This window comes from Poecilia reticulata, linkage group LG11, assembly GCF_000633615.1.
Source record: "Poecilia reticulata strain Guanapo linkage group LG11, Guppy_female_1.0+MT, whole genome shotgun sequence".
Classification (NCBI taxonomy): domain Eukaryota; kingdom Metazoa; phylum Chordata; class Actinopteri; order Cyprinodontiformes; family Poeciliidae; genus Poecilia; species Poecilia reticulata.
Genome location: NC_024341.1, coordinates 13,992,281 through 14,012,649, shown reverse-complemented (window position 1 = coordinate 14,012,649; position 20,369 = coordinate 13,992,281). Strand labels below are relative to the sequence as shown.

At 39.0% G+C, this 20,369-nt stretch overlaps 3 protein-coding genes and 1 non-coding gene across 6 annotated transcripts in view; all 4 read left to right on the top strand.

Annotated features, from left to right (window-relative positions):
- The first annotated feature begins 273 nt into the window (after window positions 1–273).
- Window positions 274–7,649, top strand: atp6v1c1b (ATPase H+ transporting V1 subunit C1b). The gene is made up of 13 exons (XM_008421976.2): window positions 274–445; window positions 1,462–1,642; window positions 1,713–1,780; window positions 1,912–1,997; window positions 2,593–2,687; window positions 2,795–2,886; window positions 3,044–3,142; window positions 3,371–3,439; window positions 4,735–4,827; window positions 5,755–5,848; window positions 6,026–6,123; window positions 6,575–6,698; window positions 6,896–7,649. Exons 2-13 carry the CDS (start codon window positions 1,511–1,513, stop codon window positions 6,992–6,994), a joined length of 1,149 nt encoding a protein of 382 aa, XP_008420198.1. The 5' UTR covers window positions 274–445; window positions 1,462–1,510; the 3' UTR covers window positions 6,995–7,649.
- Window positions 875–946, top strand: trnag-ucc (transfer RNA glycine (anticodon UCC)). The gene has a single exon. It is a non-coding gene; the product is annotated as a tRNA-Gly (tRNA).
- Window positions 7,650–8,301: 652 nt separating the features above from the next.
- On the top strand, window positions 8,302–11,052 carry LOC103472368 (brain and acute leukemia cytoplasmic protein). Its single transcript, XM_008421975.2, has 3 exons — window positions 8,302–8,676; window positions 8,853–8,995; window positions 9,889–11,052. The coding sequence occupies exons 1-3, from the start codon at window positions 8,538–8,540 to the stop codon at window positions 10,012–10,014; spliced, it is 408 nt and encodes a 135-aa protein (XP_008420197.1). The 5' UTR covers window positions 8,302–8,537; the 3' UTR covers window positions 10,015–11,052.
- Window positions 11,053–12,358: 1,306 nt separating this feature from the next.
- spire1a (spire-type actin nucleation factor 1a) overlaps window positions 12,359–20,369 on the top strand; it is a 30,250-nt gene continuing 22,239 nt past the window's right edge. For all 3 annotated transcript variants that reach the window (XM_008421974.2, XM_008421973.2, XM_008421971.2), the window contains exons 1-2: window positions 12,359–12,860; window positions 16,770–16,801. In XM_008421974.2, coding sequence (XP_008420196.1) covers window positions 12,518–12,860; window positions 16,770–16,801 — 375 coding nt within the window. In that variant the 5' untranslated portion in view covers window positions 12,359–12,517. The remainder of the gene's footprint in view (window positions 12,861–16,769; window positions 16,802–20,369) is intronic.

Genomic DNA, 20,369 nt, shown 5'->3' with positions numbered 1-20,369 from the left:
TTCTACAAAATAGCTTTGCTCATTGTTGGAAAACAAAGCTACTGATTTCTAGACATCTACTGCCCCCCAATGGCGATAAGGTACATAGTACAGTACCTCTATTTCACCACAAGGAGGCAATGTTTCAGAAAAGCGAAACTTGTTTTAAAGGCAGACAGACAGACAGATAGATAGATAGATAGATAGATAGATAGATAGATAGATAACTGTACATTATCATCCAAAAGAAGCTTTATTTTTTGCCACCACTGGAGGGCAGCAGTGTGCAGGGAGCGGTTGCGCAAACGCAGAACTTCTTCCTTGATCAGCTGACCGTGAGTGAGATGCCCAGTTGAAGGACCTGTGAATGTTAAACCTTATATTTTCCGCTTCATTTATGGAAAGCTGTGACTGTTTCATTGAGTTAAATTCCGTGACCATAGCATTGAGACCGTCAGGCTCATCGGTAAGTGCAGAAATCCTCTATTTATTAGTGTCGTGACGGCGTGAAGCTGGAGCGATAAACAAGCCCGTGTCAGCAGCAGCAGCAGCAGCAGCAGCAATCATTACATGAAGCAGGTTTATTCAGCTGCTTTTTATAGATTTTTTTTTTCTTGCACTAAAAGTTATCTGTAACTTGAAGACGAGAGCGATCCGTGGATCATGTGACGTTCATCCCCTTAAATTAAGCAGATGATCACTGTTTAGTAACGCTTCTCCGCTTATACTGATCATATGACCATAAATCACCAGACCTGTCTTTTTCCGCAGTATGTGGTTCTGAGGACACTTTGTAGCTATAGAGGCATATAGGAAGTGTACAGTAGAAACAAGGAAATGAAATATTAGTCAGCTGAGTTCTGTTCTGGACAGATGTTTCACTCAGTATGTGTCAGCGTTGGTGGTATAGTGGTTAGCATAGCTGCCTTCCAAGCAGTTGACCCGGGTTCGATTCCCGGCCAACGCAAAGCTTTTCCTTTTTTTAATTTTTTTTTAATGAGAATTGAATTGGTCATAGAAAATAAAAACATTATCATGTTGGATAATCCAGCAATATTGGCTTTCCCTGGTTAGTTCGATCTTAGACTTAAACACTTGTTTTGTGCCATAAATTCTGAGAAGTGTTTTCAATCTATTGATGAACAAGTCCTGAGCAAGTTGTGGCTTGGATTTAGTGAACACACAGTGGTTTGACATAGAAAGTTAACAGTATGAACAGTTAACAGTTAACAGCTGTATGAACAGCTAAAGGGCCAAATGGAGGGAAACAAAAACAACTGTCAGGTAGTCTTTTTTCTTATTTTTGTAATGGGAGGACTTGTAAGTTTGGTTTTAAATCAACATACATTTGTCCAATTTCCAAGATTGTTTGTATTATTTTTGGTGCTGAAGACCAAATAACCGACTTACACATGTGAACCTAATCAGTGATCTCTACTTCTAAACTAACAATTCTTCTTCTTCCCTACATACTACTGTCAGTGACTTCTCTACACCAGCAGCTGGGTGAACAAACTTCCTAAAAGCAGCCATGACAGAATTCTGGTTGATCTCCGCTCCGGGGGAGAAGACCTGCCAGCAGACATGGGACAAGCTCATGGTGGCCACTACACGGACCAATAACCTGTCCACCAACCACAAATTCAACATCCCAGACCTTAAGGTAACGCAGTACGCCCACCCTGTAAATTCTCTGTTTTTCTTTGTTGAATTTTAGTGTTTCCGTCAAACAGGTTGGGACTCTTGATGTGTTAGTGGGCCTGTCGGATGAGCTTGCAAAGCTAGACACTTTTGTGGAAAGGTAAACCACGCCACTATGAGCTTGAATGGTTTTGTTGTGTAGTAGGAAACTTTTTTTAAATTTTTTATCTCAGTTCAGAACCTACATTTATTTCCTCCTCTTTTATGTGCTGGTTTTATCGGCATGTCCAGTGTGGTGAAGAAAGTTGCTCAGTACATGGCTGATGTTCTGGAGGACAGCAAAGACAAAGTCCAGGAGAACCTACTAGCTAACGGAGGTAAACATCATCAACATACCTGCAAAAGTATTCATAGCCTTGTGACCTTTTCACATTTTGGCCACAAACATCCATTTTATTGTGATAGACCAGAAAGTGGTCTATCACATAAAATGATGGACTATTAAGACTTAGCCTTAAGCTAAGGCATTATGAAGCCTTTAGCTTTATGAAGCTAAAAGTCAGAGGACACATGCATTTTAACAGATAATAATCTAAAAGGTGCTGTATTCAGCCTCTTTTGCTCTTAAAAATCAGGGCAAAAATTTGTACCAAGTCACCTAATTAGCAAAGAAAGTTTATCTCTATGTAATTTGTTCTCAGTGTAAATCCAGGTGTTCTGTGAACAGATGCAAGCCACACTTTTCAGAGTTTTAGTTGTGATTTTTTTTTTTTTTTTAAATTGTGGATCATTAACTAAAGTGCTTATCTGCGACAAAATGGGAATAGATTGAAGTGATCTGACTTCTTTTGCAGGGCAGTGTGAATAAACAGTAATAAATCCTCGCTTTTCCTTCATATATTTAAAAATCTGCAAGTAAAATCAGTGAAAGTTAAAAAATTTGAAAGCTGACAACTTTTCTATGGGTTGCAGTTGACCTGGTCACCTATATCTCCAGATTTCAGTGGGACATGGCTAAATATCCAATCAAACAATCACTGAAAAACATCTCTGAGATTGTCTCTAAGGTAAACCTTCTCCTCTTTAAGTTACCTGCCACTGAAGTTTTTTTTTGTGAATTATACCTGAAAGAAAAAGTTTTGGTGCACTAAATTAAAGTATAATTGACTTCTAGCAAGTGACTCAGATAGACAACGACCTGAAGGCCAGAGCTTCAGCTTACAACAATCTGAAGGGAAACCTGCAGAATCTGGAGAGGAAGAACGCGTGAGTAATGTTGAAGTTGGGTTTTCCATTATCAGTTTCCATATATTGAAAGAACGCAAGCAAAAATGCTCACATGGTTCTGATCTCTAGCTGCAGAACGTACCGTAACAATAGCCTTTCTGCTAGCACTGTGAAGTGACTTTGTGTGTTCTTCCAGAGGGAGTTTGTTGACTAGGAGTCTGGCTGACATAGTGAAGAAAGATGACTTTGTGCTGGACTCAGAGTACCTGGTCACCATGCTGGTGGTCGTCCCCAAGTAGGATAATTTGCAAAATTATCTGTGTGATCAATATGAGAGCAATATGCTGAATTCCTGTAGCTACAACTTTGTAAAATGTGAAGGTGCGTAATAACTCTATTCCCATAAACTATTATTTTTAATGTGGGTAGGTTGCATTAAGGTGTTGTTTCTGTTTTTATTTTATTTATTTTTTATTTTAAAACAACATTATGTTATTTTATTTATTTTCTTTCTTCCCCCCAGGACGAACTACCTTGACTGGCAGAAGACGTATGAGACGCTGGCAGAAATGGTCGTACCTCGTTCCACTAAGTACGTCCATTTGATTTTATCATGTTTATTGTAAATAAGCATTGCTTATTGGCAATTTAGTTTCTTCAAACAATCGGAACAATATGAACTGTATCTAGCTAAATAAAACTATTCAAATATATAAAAAGAAATTACAAAAAAAAGCAAAATTACATTATAAATGATTATAAAAGAAAATTGATATTTGTCACTAATGATACATTTTTTCTACTGAAAATGTTTGCTCGTGGGGGCTGCACAGTGGTGCAGTTGGTAGAGCTTTTGCCTTGCAGCAAGAAGGTTCTGGGTTTGATTCCCTGCGTGGAGTTTGCATGTTCTCCCTGTGCATGCATGGGTTTTCTCCGGGTACTCCGGTTTCCTCCCACAGTTCAAAAACATGACTGTTAGGTTAATTGGCCTCTCCAAAATTGTCCCTAGGTGTGAGTGTGCATGGTTGGTTGCCCTGCGACAGACTGGCGACCTGTCCAGGCTGACCCCGCCTCTCGCCCGGAACGTTAGCTGGAGATGGGCAGCAGCAACCCTCCCGACCCCATTGAGGGACAAGGCTGTAAAGAAAATGGATGGATGTTTGCTCGTATTTTAGTGCAGGAAATAAAAGGTTCCAGACATTTTCTCAATCTTTGGCAATATTCAAATAAGTTCAAGTCACAACAGATTACAGGACATTTTTTTTGTTCTTTATGTTAACCTCTATTTCATCAGAAAAATCCCAAAATGAAAAATCTCTTTTGCAAGAGAATCCTAGCCAAGACTGGCAGTGGCACGCAGGCGGTGAAGCAGATTTGTTGTGTTGCAGAAGCACAACTTACACAACATGCTTTTTTATTTTTTATTTATTTATTTATTTTATTTGAGTCTGTTCGAGTCCCACCCAAATTAACCAGCAGCATTTTTGTTTGCTGGCCACTGCTGCAGCTGCTGTCACTGAGTGTGCTGGTCATTTCACTAATTTTTTTTTTTGCCATTTTGTACCTAATGTAATATTTGGTTTGCATTTGTCAGCACAGACCCTTTTTCCTCTCTAAATTATTAGCACTCGTCATAAAATTCCCACAGCGCTGAGCCACATTCAGGATTTATGGTTTTGATGAGCAAACATTGCTTCTGTTAGTGTTGTGTGTTCACCAGCAGTCATCATAAGACATTGTTACCACATGCTAAGAATAACATCCTTTGCAGTTGCGTTCTAACATTAATGCAATTATTCACTTGATTACTTGCTGTAAAATTCCAATAAAAAAGCTCTGCATTTTCGCATTTTCTCACTGGAACGTATTTTCTGCTCTTTCTCGCAGGCAGCTGTTTGAGGACAACGAAAGCGGTCTTTTCAGTGTGACGCTCTTCAGGAAGGCTGTAGATGACTTCAGACACAAAGCCAGAGAAAACAAGTAACTTTTCCTGATCCGTCTGATAAACACAGACATGGGCACATTTGTTGGCGCCTGCTTATAATTGCAGTATTTTAAATGTACCGTAGCAAATATAGAGATATCAAATCCTTAATTTTATTAGATGTTTATTTTAGGTTGGTACAACTGTTGCCTTGCAGAAAGAAAATCCAGGGTTTAATCAGGTAAAGACAATGACTCAATGGATGGAAGAATAAAATCTGAGCCTTTTGGGTTCCCGTCATCTTATCCACTGTCTTCAGCAGATTTGGACTTTAGTCCAAACCAGACCAGCCAGGGATGTCACATGTGATGACTCAATTATTGTCTTGTAGGCCAATAACAGCATATTTTTTACAGCAGTTATTAAAAAAAATGCTCCATGCCTTTCCTCTCCTCTCTTTGCACATTTATTGTCTGTGAATTGGGCTGTGAATAAAAGCCACTTTTGCCACAAAACCATAAAAAAAAAAACCCAGCACAAAACCATATGCTTGTTGCATCTGTGATCTGTGCACGCCATGGGTGTCAACAAAATTATCTACATCTGTTACTTCTTCAAAAAGATTTTTTGAGCTTTTGTAAGAGAATATATTCTAACTCCTGTGCTTCATCTCATATTGATTGGCAGCATCATGCATGAGTTTACTTGATTTTTTTTGTTGTTGTAGTGAAACGTGGTCATATGTCCATCATAAATCTGTTCATTCTAAACAGTCACATTAATATTGACGACTGAAATGTGTTTTATTATTATTATTTTTAACATCCTTTATTTTCCTTTATTGTCGAGCTCCCCATGGGGTTCCAATTGTGAAACTTTGCCTTTATTTTATTTTTCTGTTATTTTAGTGGCTAATGGCCAAGCAGACTCCTGCACACTTGTTTACCTTCCTTACCATCTTTCTACTGTGTATCCTGGCTCAGGTTTACAGTGCGCGACTTCCAGTACAACGAGGAGGAGATGAAGGCAGACAAAGAGGAGATGACCCGCCTGTCCACAGACAAGAAGAAACAGTTTGTAAGACTGCCTTTTATTCACATACAACGGGACAAAGTACAGGATGTTGGTGGGGGGTAACGACAGAAAGTATGGAAGCAACTCTAAGTTGCTTCTGACATAACGTTCTGATGCATGTAAAAGGACTTTTCTCAATGTTAAGCTGTGTTTTTATTAATTTATTTATTATCAATCTAGGGTCCTTTGGTGCGATGGTTGAAGGTGAATTTCAGTGAGGCCTTCATCGCGTGGATTCACATAAAAGCGCTGCGTGTGTTTGTTGAGTCGGTATTGAGGTGAGAGGTAGTTAACATGTTGAGTCGAACATAATGTCAAATAGTAAATAGTAGATTGATGGCATCTGGGTTGAAAAATATTGGAGAAATATGGAATTGTATTATTTTTATTTATTTATTTATTTTTTTGATCTGAATAAGTAGATTAAAAAAAGAAGACTGCTTTAAATGATCTTGGGTTTTGAGACTTTATTTTTCATTCCCATAGAGTATATAAAAGCCTCATACTTTGATCAACGCTGGACCGACCTTTTGACTTTCTTGTCCAATAAATATATATTTTTTTGTGGAAGTGTTGCTCCCTGTTGGTGTCATATGGCACATGCAGCCTAAATGTAAAAAGGCCTGAGTATCCGCTGTAATTTCATTTTTTATATTAGCACTCAAATGTTAAAAAATGACTTGGCACATTAACTCGGTGACCTACATCTATGCTTGATTTTTTTTGTAGATACGGGTTGCCAGTTAACTTCCAGGCCATGCTGCTTCAGCCCAACAAAAAGAACATGAAGAAACTTAGAGAGGTGCTGTATGACCTGTACAAACACCTGGACAGCAGTGCTGCTGTCATCGACGTGAGTTTCGGCCATAGCTCTGGACTATCTGATGAAATGATTGCGATTACTTAGATAGAGCCCACCATTTTTTTATGCACCCATCAACTAATTGATACATTAGGTTTTGACACATTGACTAAATGTACTTTATATAAGCCAATATTAGATATAAGTGTAATTTGACTCGCGAGCTGAACTTTGGTTTTGGCCTCCAGGCTTCCATGGACATCCCAGGTCTGAATCTGAGCCAACAGGAGTACTACCCGTACGTTTACTACAAGATCGACTGCAACCTGCTGGATTTCAAAGTCTGAAAACCTGGCCATTACCTTGATATGCTGTAACGTTTTGATTGTTGTGACATGCTTACTTTACAAGCTTTAATTTATTTTGTTCTTTCACCCGATTTTTTTCCCTCTTGTTTTCCTTCTTTGGTTTCCATTCATGTGTTTTCTTGTACATTTCTAAGTCAACACGTCAAGTATGACTTTCTTGTGAGAACATAAAAGTGGTCAACTCTACAAATTTTTGTTGTTTGCTCTTTGCTCCTCGTCGTATGTCCATAGTCTCAGGTGACTCTAGGAGCACTGGTGACATTCCCTATTTACCTTAATAAAAGTGGATTTTCATTGGAGAAATAAACACATGGGAGATCTGAGAGTACGGCTAAACACCGGGATAATTTATGCCTCTGTATAAGCAAACGTGTTTTGTTGCTTTTTTCAAATGTGTCGTGTTTATTTATCAAAAATAGGTGTTACCTGTTTATATGTACAATTAAAACACTGCATTCCTTCTCTTGATGTGATCTGTGATACACCAAATTGATCAGTTTACAAAAGGGCATTGTTTGCTTCATGATTTCATTGAAGAATATCGACACTGGTATGTGTGCTGTGTTGTTAGAATGAAGGAAAATAAACCACATGTTCAAAAATTAATGTGAAAATAAATTCAATATGTAATATATACAGTTTTTATTGTCCTCTGTTAGGCAAACAAACCTGCTACGACGTAAATAAAACCATCACAAAGGATTAAATAGTCAAATAACATTGCAAAAAATAACATTTTTGCGATGTTGCAAGCTGGAGATAGGCACCAGCAACCCTCCCGACCCCACTGAGGGACAAGGGTGTAAGAAAATGGATGGATGGTTATAAGATCCAGGCACCGTAAACTATTAAAATAATAACTAAATAACAAAAATGCTTGCAGTATATAAATTTCATGGAAATTGTTAAAGGTGTAAATAAGTGTGTCAGCAGGGATTTGATTTAAAAAAAACATTCTCACATGGGATTTTTACCCCCCTACATTTAACCACACTTTTTGCAATAATTTAAAACATTTTACATGTGTTTACCCCATAAATATGACAAATCGGTATGAAGCTTATTAGCGATAAATTAACAAAACAGCAAACAGGGAAGCCTGGTAGCTTCATAAACTTGTCGTGAACCCTTCCAAATACTTTTTCTCAACGCCGCTAAATAATTTAGATTCGGAGTAGTATTTGTTTGCACGATGATAATGACGACGCTCGTCGTAGTGATGATGCTCGCAGCATCTTGAGCTGAGCCAATCAGAGTTCTGAGTCTGCGCAGTGTGAACTCCCTCCTCTCCTGATGACGCACAACACCTCTGTGTGTGTGTTGATGCTGGTCAGCTGCTGTCAGCCTGTGGAGAGAAACATCAACCAGCAGCAGCAGCAGCAGCAACTGATGAGGATGATGATGGAAGAAGAAACAGGGACTGAACCGATGTGAAGGATGCTGCTGCTGCTGTGAGAAAAACCGAACTGTGTTTCCACACCCCCGCTTTTAACCGTGTCAGCGTCAGCTACACCTGCCGTGGATGGTTTTCTCGATGGGTTGTGGAGGGAGTCGGGCGGACGCGATAATCGAGCCGAGGTACCATGAGAGCTGGACCAGAGAAACAGAGTCGACATGGCTTACGAACACGGACGTAGAACCCCCCGTCTCGGTCCCGAACAGTAAGTTGGATTCTCGGATCTCTCGCTTTGCAGGCCAAGTGCCTCTTGAAAGCCACTTCGTGTGGACTGGAAAATTATACTCAAGTGCAAAATGCAAATCACAACTATTCACAGAAGACACGGGGCCGTATGTTTTATTCATTTTTGTTGTTGTTGGTGTTATTATTCTGTTAAAGGTAAAGCCGTGGAGGCTGGTCTGAAGGAGAAGAGGATGGTGACAACAGGAACCCAGTGTGGGAAGCAGGCCATCACCGCCAATGGCTCCAATCACCAGAGGAGACCAAGGCGCTCCTTGACTGACGGACAGTGCTGTGAAAAAGTACTTTTCCCTCTTACATATTTCTTCTGCGTTTGCTTTTCTGTCACACCTCATCAATGTTTAAGATTAGCAAACAAATTTTAATTTCTGGCAAAGATGTGCTGAGTCAACTAAAATGCAGTTTTCAAATAATAATTTCAGTTAGTGTAGGGAAGATATCTACACCCCAGCTGGTCTTATGTGAAAAAGCAAGGTGTGTCACCCTCGGCCACCAGGCATTTGTGACTGACAGTGGGTCTTTCATTTCTCTGTGCATGAAGTTTTGGCTCACTTACCTTTGCAGGCATGTTTCAGTTCAGTTACATTCAAGCATAAATTGCCTACTTAACATCACAAAACAGCATCAAATCCACTTAAAGCTAATGTCTCAAACTGATGGCCAGACATCCTCTCACTGGATTTTTGGATTAAATGCAGAGATCAGGATTCCTGCAAGTTTTTCGTTCACTATGGTTCTCTCATTAGCCTCTGAGATTTGCGTAGGGCAGCAGTAATACAAGTAGATGAGGCCCATTGAGTGCACTAGATTTTATTATCAGTGTAAAACGCAACTAAATACATGTGCATGTCATATATGTTCAGATTTAGCAAAATGTGGGAAAAAATGGCTATTTTCCTTCCACTTTCCAAGTATGCACTTATTCTTTTGCTTAAAATCTAAGTAAAAGTAATGGAGGAAAGCACGAGGATTCTAATTTATTATGTTTTTCTAAGCTGCTCCAACAAGATATTAAAGCTTTTACGCATCTTTATCTAGTGTACAAATTAGTTTGAAGGGTGGATATTCAATCAGTTAAAACAAATTCACTGCAACAGAATTGATTCACTCTGGTCATCTTTGTCTTCTGGCTACCTAGTGTGGCTCAAAGTGATATTTAAAATCTTTTTCACAGCAAAGTACTCGCGACTCCAAAAGAAGAGCATCGAAGGAGGCCAGCGCTTTGTCCAAGGACGGCCAGCCTGTCGGCGTCAACAGCCCTGGAGATCCTGAACCGGAGACCGCCTGCGACGAGAGATGAAAAAAGTGCTGCAACACTGTTAGGAGGCAAATTAGCTGGGCTGCAAGAATATTTAACCACACCGCAGGGCAAGGACTTGCAGACGTGTCCGGATGATCTTTGCTTGTGACTTTGTGCCGCTCTGGCTCCCTCAAGGCAGCGATTCACCTAACAGGGCGCCTGCTTATGTCTCCATCCAAAGACCTCGAGATGCTGCATTGCTGTTGCATGTGTGAGGAAGAGAGTGGGAACCAAACACCATGCTTTTTCCTCCATGCTCATAGTACCAGTCAGGGAATGTGTCACTGTGTTAAGACAATTCTAAGAAGAAGAAGAAGAAAAAAATACAACATTTGAAAAGGAGAGATTGGCCCCATATGCACACAATAATCTCAATCTGCACATCAGATGTGCTCTGTGTCGGGGCTTCCTTAAGAATTTGCTTTTGTTCTTTGTGCAAATATTTTGTTGTTGGAGTGTGCTGTTTAAGCCCAGTCAGTGCAGTGAGTAATTTTCATAAAAAACAAAAAACCTTAAAGTGCTGTTTAGGAGCTGAGATTGGGGTGTCTGAAGCTTGAATGCTGAAGATGTTCTTCTTCAGCCTTTGCAAGATAAAAAACAACAACAACAAAAAAACTACACCTGCATGTGCCTACAATTCCTCTTAATTTGAACAAAACTGTTGATTTTTTCCCCATATTTGTTCTGTATAATGTGCCGTACTGGTTCTCTTTTAGTCTCTATTTTGTGTTTAATGGTATATGGTATTATTTACAACAATGCAATGTATAACATTGTTGGGGCTCACACTGATCTGCATGTGTACATCTGTATTATACTGGTTAGCCATTGGACTTCAAAGTATTTTAGATAACAAGAACTCATGAAATAAACTCAGGAGGCGATGAGGTAGTGCGGTAACCAAATTACTGGCCAGCAGATGGCGATGTTGAACACCTGATGCTGCGGAAGGTTTACAAGAATCAAGTGGAAGCTGTGATGCTCAGCTGGGCATGAATGTAAATAAAAGACAATCTGTTGGTCATGACTTCAGCCAGACTTGACAAGGTATGCCTCGTTCTTCCCAAGAGTTTTTATTATTAACTCGGTCACACTGTACTTATGTTTCAAAACAAACTTTGTCACATTAGTAAATATAACAAAGTTTTGAAACAGTCTAATAAGACCGTTCCAAAAACGGTATCATATCTGAAGTTCATTGGTCACAAAACTAAATTATATATGTCGGAAAAGAAAAACATAAGAACAATTTTACATCTTGATGTCACCACCTGAATGGAGCATCAGAGAAAAAAATAAATAAAATAAAATAAAGGTAATTATTTTTGTTTCAGTATCACAGGGCAACACTTCTGACAGCGACTATTTTTTTCTCCTCATAATTCACACAGCGGTCTTAAACAAGGAAAATGAAAGTTCCAGGTGGTTTATACATACCTTACCTGATGTAAGCCAGAATTGAACATCTGACTGCAACATTAGATAATTAAGGGATAGGGATAAATACAAAATACAAAAGTTATTTGAAAGCAACCACACACTGGTGTTCTTGAAAATATACAACAATCTACCAAGATTAGAGTAGAAATATAGCTTATATTCTTTATTTGAAGCCTTGGTGATGTGCGTAAGAAAGTCACCTCACAAATCTACCTAAAGGTATAAAGTTGATAGATAGATTGATTAGTGATGTACTTAGTCATTGAGGCCCAAAAGTCCCACAGATTTACAATAATTACAATAACCTTCCTCCATCTCCTCTCAAATTAAACTGAGGTAAATAAATATATTTGTGATTATCTGTATCATTTTTGGAGATGATAATAAATAAATAAATAAACAAGCATGTTTTTGATATATCAAAAGTTTTGAAACAACAACAAATAGAAATAACTTCATAAATAATTAGTTTAGCATAAACCTGTAATATGCATGGAAAAAGTCCCATTGTTTGCAAAAAACCTTTATTACTTCAGTATTTAAATTAAAGGGACTTTTAAATTATTAAGTGAAAGCTGAAATATATATCATGAATAATTTATTAAATCATTATTTCACATTTACTATTAAACAAATTAATTGTGTTATCATTTTTGACTTTTAGTTTAGCTCAGGAAATAAGCTAAACTAATTAGCTCATTTAGTTTAGCTAATTATTTTCGTCGACATTGATTTTATTTATTTATTTATTTGTTTATTTTTTTACATACACACATACGTCATATATATGAATGGATGTAAATATTTATTTATTGCGTTGTGGCATTACTGTTAACTGGAACATGGAGTGCGCAGGGACCATGCGGCGCTGGCCGACAGCAGGGCTGCAGCTGTTCACAGAACGGTTGGCTCTCCTCCGTCACTCCAGTCAGCGCACATCACAGAGTCACTGGACGGACCCCAGCTGATTCAGAGAAACTGACTATGTAACACAGAACCATTTACCGACATTCACTCTTCGGTAATTCTTTCTTAGTATTAGGAAGTTAAGGATGGTGTGAAAATGGCTAAGCGACCCGGGAGTAAGGAGGGGACGTTGTCTTCTTCTTCGCCGACCGTTCTTCGGAATTTGAACCGCGGAGACGTGAGCATGGACTGCGGAGACGGATCCGAGGACTTGTCCCTGGATGAAATCCTGACTCTGTACAGCCAGCCGATAAACGAGGAACAGGCCTGGGCAGTGTGCTACCAGTGCTGTCGGACTTTGGCGCAGAAACACAGACGGAGAGGCTCATCCAAGGCAGCGGGCTCCTCGGCGGTTGACTACCCGAGGAAGATCGATGGACCTGGGAATGTGAGGATCGGAAGAGACGGGGCTGTTAAGCTGCACTTTGAAGGCTGCAAAGGTAACTAAAGCAGGCCCGACCTGACGAGCTGATTATTTTACACTGATAACAAGGTAAAATGCAAGGGCCGAATCTCAACGAATCTCCACATCCACCCCAGCGTAACGAATGAACGGAGCATCCCCACAAAGAGGCCATATTGTTGTGGTTGTCTGCTTCCAGCCATGTGGTGAATGTGTTTAGATGCGCTTAATACGGCTGTTAATAATAAACCATAGACCACCGAATAGCTGCCGGGGAATCTAAGGCAAATATGTATTTTGAAATGTTAACACTCAGCTTTAGTTCGCACAACATAATGTTGTATTTCCACTACAATCTTAGTGAATATGGCAGCTTGATGGTGCAGGCTGCAGATGAATGAATGGCTGTTTGAAGCCCAAAGTGGTCAGTTAGCTTCAGTAAACACTAAACCACGTGATGTATTCAAAAATGTTAGAGCGCCTTGTTTCAAGGCCATATCCACGCAATTTAGCCTGCATCAGGAGAGAAACTGGCTGGAAGCCAGGGACAGATTAGTCATATAGCTGCCAACAGGGTTATCATTAATGTTGATACAGATTTGAGCTGGAGAATGGGATTTAAACATCCCTGAAGAAACTTTAAAGCACAGGGCAAATGGAGGAGTAAGTTCAAAAAATATTATAGATTTAAATCTTGGTGATCAAAAATTATTGATTTGATTATGCAAAAAAAAATTGCTTAATTGAATTTACATTTGAATCTGTTGTAAAGAATTGTTTAATTCGTCATTCGGCATTTATTCAGCTTATTCAGTAAAGTTTATGTGAGAGCACTTCTCATGTAACACAAAGACAAAAGCAGGTACTTTGCAGAATACAAAAAATGAGGTGATGACAAATGGTAACACAAACAAAACAAAACAAAAGCTATAAAAATCTGTAATATGTCCATCTGTCCATATTACAGATGAACAAAAACTTTCAGAGAACTTCCAATTGTCGGACAGTGTAGTCATACCGTTATTTTAAATCAATACACTGCCAAATTAAAAGTAGAAAAATAGTACTGATTGAAACAAGGAGAAATAAAATGAATTTTTTTTTAATTGGTGAAAGTTGACTTAAAGCGACATCAAATGTATCACTCTGACAGTTTAAAAGATAAGTGTTATCTCTTTTTTCCATCAACTGTCTTTAAAACTTTAAACCGCTTTTTACTTTTTAAAAGTAAATATATGAAAAACCGACTCCCTTGTTTGCCGCATGTGAAAGAGAACGCCTCCCAGGCCCATTCCCATTAGTTCTACTATCAATTTACTTGCCATGTATTAACTGTCACCTTGTTGAAAACACACATTTACTTCTTTTTTTTTTTTTAAAGAATCAAGGCATTGCCGGTTGAGAAAATAATGATAGTTAGGTTGATCTCAGAGCATTTTAATTAACAAATCCCACTGGTATTAGATCTAGAAGTGGGAAAATCATCACAAAAGGTCTGCTGATGTCATTTTCTTTCATCTACTGGGTTTGGTATCGAAGCAGCTCAGGTGTGTTAGCAGGTGTGCTCAATGCGTCAAAGCCTTGGGGCTTTGTATCTGCATTCCACGAATATGTGAGCGATAAAACTGGGTGTGGAAGGAGGTGGACGCCTGTTTGTCATGACAGCTTTAGGCTCTGGGCTTCTGTCTCATCCTTCTTGGGAACATATTTGCCACATGCCCTTTCTGATTTTCTCCTTCCCTCTTCGTCGCATCCCTCCTTCTTTCCAGCCTCTTAAAGTCCGGCTTCTTGTACTGCCGTGTTCGGCGCTGATTGCCACAGAACAAACAGATTCAGTGTGTGCATTTGAGCGTCTTTGCTCTACCCAAAAATAGAACTGAAAGCGATGACTGGAAGCACAGGCTTTAGAGCTCTTAGTACATTAAGTTTGGAGATTTTGTGGGGAGTCTTTTTGACTCCTTTAGCTTGCGGCTGGGGTATTTCAGGGCTCTGTTCTGACTCTCATTAGGCCTAGTGATGAGAGGGATGTGAGACCTATTAAGTCTCTAGTAGCAAGAAGAAGAAGCAGCTTGCAATTCATCTGAAACTCAATGTTTTTGCAACCTGCGCATGAGTCACTGACAAGGTGGTGGGATTTGGAAAAGCTCCCAGAAAACCAACCCTAAGCCTGGTGGTTTCTGCTGATATTATCTTGTGTTAAGATGTCCCTCAGAGTGCTTAGCAAAAACATTCATAGCCCTTCAAGTTTTTCACATTCTCACATGGTACAACCACAGACGTCAATGTATTTTATTGGCATTTTATGCAGTGGATCAATATAAAATGCTATCTGAAAAGTGTGGCCTTGTAGAAATTCTTTGTGGGATTTTTTATTTATTTATTTATTTTTTTGCTGAAAAATAAAGCATCTCCTCTACACGATGATGCTACCACCACCATGTCTCGCCTAAGAGAGATCATATTAATGCTAATTTTCGCCACAAGATGAAAATTTCCGTGTTCGATTTTCGTCTTTAACATCTTTGTCGTGTCCTCTGCACGGTTAATGGAAAAGACGTGAATTTGCCCTACCTTGTGTTGTAAGTTCGTAGCGTAAAATCTCCTAAAAATGCATTGAATATGTGGACGCAATGTGGCAAAACGTGGAAACTTTCTAAGAGAACTGAAAACCCTGTTGACGGTGCTCTGATCACAGACCTGCCTGGGACAAATAGCCGACAGGACAAAGAGCTACACAGTTTTAAAAACTAGGTCATATTTTTTTCGCTGAATGGATGAGAGAGATGCTACATTTGCAAATGCATCAATTCACATGGAGAATGTGAGAAAATTTGTCCGCAAACTGCAAATTAAAGATTCTACTTGTGCGTCCATTTGTTTGTGACTTAACAACAACATAAGCATAAATAATTGAGAATTAATTTAGTTACTTGGTTTATTTTAATGTGAAGTTTTGAAGATACCAACAGAACGTCATCATCTGTGAATATTAATGTTAAAACCTTAGTTAGCAATAAGATCCTGCAAACATCATTACAGTTCCATCACCATACTTATTGAGTATAAAGTGCTTTCCCACATTTTCATTCATTGTTCATGCACACAGCTGGACTACAAACTCCACATATTTATTTATGTGATGGTTGAACAATTTCTGTGTTTCTAATCTGTCGGCATGTTAGATGGTTTCAAACTTTATTTTTTCTTTCTACAATTTTCTACAATCTTTTAGCACAGATCTGCCTTATTTGAATGAATTTCTCTTCTCTTTCCCATTTTGAATCGGAGTTAACAGAATAACAAGATTCTCTTATGTCAAATTTATGCACCAGCGAAAGTCAAAATCTTAACCTTTTTTTTCTTTTGTTTGTTTTCGGTGAACCAAGAATGTAATTTCTCCTTGATCAGCTATAGTGGATGATAGTCTCCAATAAAATGGGCATCTTCACAAAATGTGTCATTTATATGCACCGATTTATTGCTGCACTGCATTAGTGTGCGCAGTGACATCACGTCATCCGCACTTTATCCTCTGAGCTCTTTCACTCTCTCCTTGATACTTTGGTCAGATCTCTATCTCTAGTGAAAAGCTGGTTCATCTGAACACACCTTAAATTAGCGCGTAGGTAATGATCAACCCGCTCTCTTGTTTCAGCCAGAGGCCAACCTATTGTGTTTTTCTTGAATTTGGTTTTACATTTTGAGAATGTTTTCCATTAGCAAGATTGGATTTCTGTTTTCTGCTTTATCTACAGCTAAAACGTAATCGCTTATTCACTCGTGGCTATGTGGTTATACATTTCATAACTGTCCAGTATACCTCCACATAAATAATTCAGATGGTGTATCTGCCTCGCGGTGGGTTACAAGCAGCTACATGCACAATAAACAACCCGCTTCGTTGACTAAATGTGAATAATCTTCCTTTTCTGCTTTTTCATTACAGATGAGTACCAGTCGGCGTGCACGTCAATAGAGGTGAGTTAACATCAGTCTCTTCATTCATGCAGGTTGGAGCATTGTGCAGGCTGCCTCCAATTAGCTCCACTTCCTCCCGCTGTTTCGCTACCGCTTGTTTTTGCTTCAAATATACAAAGCACCTTTACCGAGAAGTTATGCAAGAAATAAGCTGGTATGTGCCCTGCGTTATTATATTACCTTCACCGGGTGTAAAGAAAAACATGAAACCCTCTGCCGAGTCAAAGTGAGGAGATGCTGAATTCCTCGTGATCATCGGTGCTGGAAAAAAACAAAACAAAAGAAAAAGCGAATTATCTGGTCTGCAGACTGCTATTGTTTTTGGAATGTGTACATGTGCACAGATGGGATATTTGCTTTCTCAGTTTTTTTTTCTCTATTAGTCTATACAAAAAAAACCCCTCACTATCCATGTATCATCTTTTGAAAGGATAATTATCTTGTTTATATTTCTGTATTTAAAAAAAATTATATCTCAAAAAAAGTCATGCATATTTTTTTTCTTGAGTGCAAATGAAGTTTAGTTTTATTGGAGGATGAAGTCTTTCAGTGCTTCATGCTGTTCACACAGATTAATTACACTGTCGTCTCTCGACTTGCAGTGTTTTCACTGTCCTTTCTGTTTGCATTCCATGTGATGCCTGGTATGTACGGTATGATGATGTTTTTTTTTCGCCTGATTGTTGCTACCTCAGCTGATGACCAATTAGCATAGAACTTTTCAGCTTGTTTAGTTTTGCTCGGTACTGTGTTTTTCTTTGTTTTTTAAATTATTTTTTATCTTAAGCACTTTGGTCAAAAAGCCTAACATGGCTGTCATCCCCTTGTTGGCGTTGCGATAGTTGGTTTGAAGTAAATGTCTCAGCTGGTCAAAACAAGGATCCGCTCCTTGCATCCTTGCATGTTTGGTTTTGCTTACGCCGTGTTTCAGTGACGGGGTGTGTTTGTTTTGTCTTTTCTTACTTGGAAATAACACCTTGCACAAAGGCAGGTTTAAGCCGTAGGATACCGTGACAGTCGCAACAAAGTCAATAGTGCAGTTGAAACCTCAGGACACCACCTGTCTGTCTGTAAAAAATGTATTTTTATTTTTCAGCGCTACAGCTTAAGCGTAGGTGGAGTTCACAAAAAGTGTATAAAGATGGTGGGAATAAACACCGTAGTTGATTGTGAATATGGAAAACAAAAAGAAACAGAATAGAATGTATTTGGAAGATCCAAAAACATCTACAAACACTCACACAAAAAAGCTACAGCAAGACGTGGGCTGGGATGAGATTCCTGCAATATAAGAAACTTATTAGGGTAACAACATAAAAATTTAAGGGATAAAGTATAATAGCAATACCATTTGTAAATGGTGTGATCTGATTGGTGTTAGTCAAGCAGCTTGTCTCTTGCCAGCTGTAGATTTGAAACAGTGTTACCTTTCTAGTGTAATAATGGGTGGTGTTCCTTCGGTTTTAACCCAACCCTTCATGTTCTTACTTATTAGAAATAATCCCAAGTTGTTAAGTATGTCTTTGTCCAATTTGTAAAAAAAGTCAGATGACTGGCAGTGTGCAGAGGTGGGTGGTATAGAGACTGTGCTGGACAAAATTAGTCACTCAGACACTTTGTCTATCTTTAAGTTTTCATTTTAGGTCACTGGCAATTACTTTCAATTTTATTACGGTATTTAGCCTCCAAGAGGTGCAAACTTGTGTTCTTCATTCAGATTGCTTCAATTCAAAGTTAATATTCTTGTCAAGTGTATGTGTTTTTTTTTCTCTCCTAATGTGTTTGCTGAATAACTGAAGCCGGAAATCTTCCCTTGCACTTTTCCCTGATGCTACTTCCTTATCAATTAGGGAAAATTAGTAACATCCAGCCGTTCTCACGGCATTGCCTCGCCTACTGGTGCAGAACTGGCCATTCCTTATGTTTGGTCTCGCTTGTTATGTTTCTGGACTCTGGTGAGGGTGAGTCAGCTGGTGTCTCTCTTTCTCATTCCTCAGCTTGTCTTTAACTGTATAGAGTTGATTTACTCAATAGTATTTCTATATTACTGCATAAGTTTTTACAGACACTAAAGTAATTTTGAGGTTTTTTTTGAGGCAAAGGGGCTGCATTATGATGTACCTTGCCTCTTCTTCTGAGGCTCAGACAAAACAAGCTTAACCTAGTTTGTTCTCAGTTGAAGATTAAGGTGTGATTAGCTCTAGCATCCTATTACTGGCATTTCAGTTTACCAGAAACGCTGAGGTCCCTAAAATTTACTTTGAGGCAAACACTGTTAGTTTTCCACCAACACACTTGAGGTGAATCCAAAAAAATCAGAAACGGATGCTAAACGTCTGAGTTTTACATTAAGTGGCTCATGTATTCCAGATTAACTCAGGAGAATGTTTAGAAATCGTATTAAAGTCGACATATTTCACTGGTTAGCGGAGACTGAGTGAGCCAGAACTGCAGCTGGTGGAACAGTGACTGCATGTGAGGTTTCTGGACGGCTCCCGCTGCCAGCTGTGACCTCCGTCGCCACAAAGACTGTCTGTCATGCTCGTCAGCTGTGATGCCAGACTGCGCTATTTTCTAAAAAGAAGAAGAAACAGATTTTTTTTCCTTGTTTTTCTCTCCTAGACATGAGTCAGTTACTGGTATTAAGGTATGCCTACGCTATAAAACGTAATACAAACAGTTAGGATTTCCTTCATATTGTTCTTAAAGTAAATCTAAAAACAGACCAGAGAATTTTCCCTGGGGCAGTGCTGCCCCTCCCTCACCTGTTGCTGTGCCCTTTCATGTCTTGCTAAAGGCTAATCATTTTCCCCTTGTTTACATAATAGATAAACTCGTCTGTTTCTCTATATATCTCCCTCTCCCTGACATGAACCAGTAACCTCATTAGGTTACACTCTACTTTTTAACCAAATCAATCCATTGATTTTTGTGACACTGATGGCTTTGCTTAAAAGCTGGCCCCCCTATAACGGACCCGGGAGCGATATTTCCGCCCATACATAAACATTCACAGAAAGCACCATCTGACAGGGGGGCCTATTACGGATTTTTTTTGTAACTATTTAACTACGGCTTCATCCTGAACTGAAGAGATCTTCTCATCTTTATTTCTCCTGACGCTGCCAGAGCAGAGAGATGATTTCAGTTTCCTCCTCAGGAGTGTAAATTGATTGCACGCATCACTTTCTGCAGGCATTTGCACCTCTGGTAAAAGATGTGTGTAGAAGCCCTAAAATAAGCTGATAAAATGTGTGATCCCAAGAAGCCACACATCACAGTTCTCTAACTGTGAACTTTGGAGATTTGTTTAACCTCTCATCATCTCGCTATGAGGTAAATTTGGGTAATCTTCCAGCCTTGGTTCTCACAGTTTCAGTTATTCTAAACTTTTGAACAAATGTCATAAATATGGCCTACTTGACATAAATGGCGTTTTTCTTGTAGCCGATTTTGATTTATGAAAATCAACACATGTTCTGCTGTTTTGATTTGATAAATGATTTTATGGCTATTTACAGGTCTTTACTAGGAATGCCAGCAAATAAGTGGGCCTTTGTATTTAGTC

What these genes read in the sequence shown, in the direction of transcription:
- LOC103472368 (XM_008421975.2), top strand. Translation starts at nt 8,538, where the DNA reads ATGGTTTTCTCGATGGGTTGTGGAGGGAGTCGGGCGGACGCGATAATC. An exon ending in CCCCGTCTCGGTCCCGAACA is followed by an intron (nt 8,677 to 8,852) that starts GTAAGTTGGATT and finishes ATTCTGTTAAAG; the next exon opens with GTAAAGCCGTGGAGGCTGGT. An exon ending in ACGGACAGTGCTGTGAAAAA is followed by an intron (nt 8,996 to 9,888) that starts GTACTTTTCCCT and finishes TCTTTTTCACAG; the next exon opens with CAAAGTACTCGCGACTCCAA.
- atp6v1c1b (XM_008421976.2), top strand. Translation starts at nt 1,511, where the DNA reads ATGACAGAATTCTGGTTGATCTCCGCTCCGGGGGAGAAGACCTGCCAG. An exon ending in TCTCTGAGATTGTCTCTAAG is followed by an intron (nt 2,688 to 2,794) that starts GTAAACCTTCTC and finishes ATTGACTTCTAG; the next exon opens with CAAGTGACTCAGATAGACAA. An exon ending in GCAGTGCTGCTGTCATCGAC is followed by an intron (nt 6,699 to 6,895) that starts GTGAGTTTCGGC and finishes TTTGGCCTCCAG; the next exon opens with GCTTCCATGGACATCCCAGG.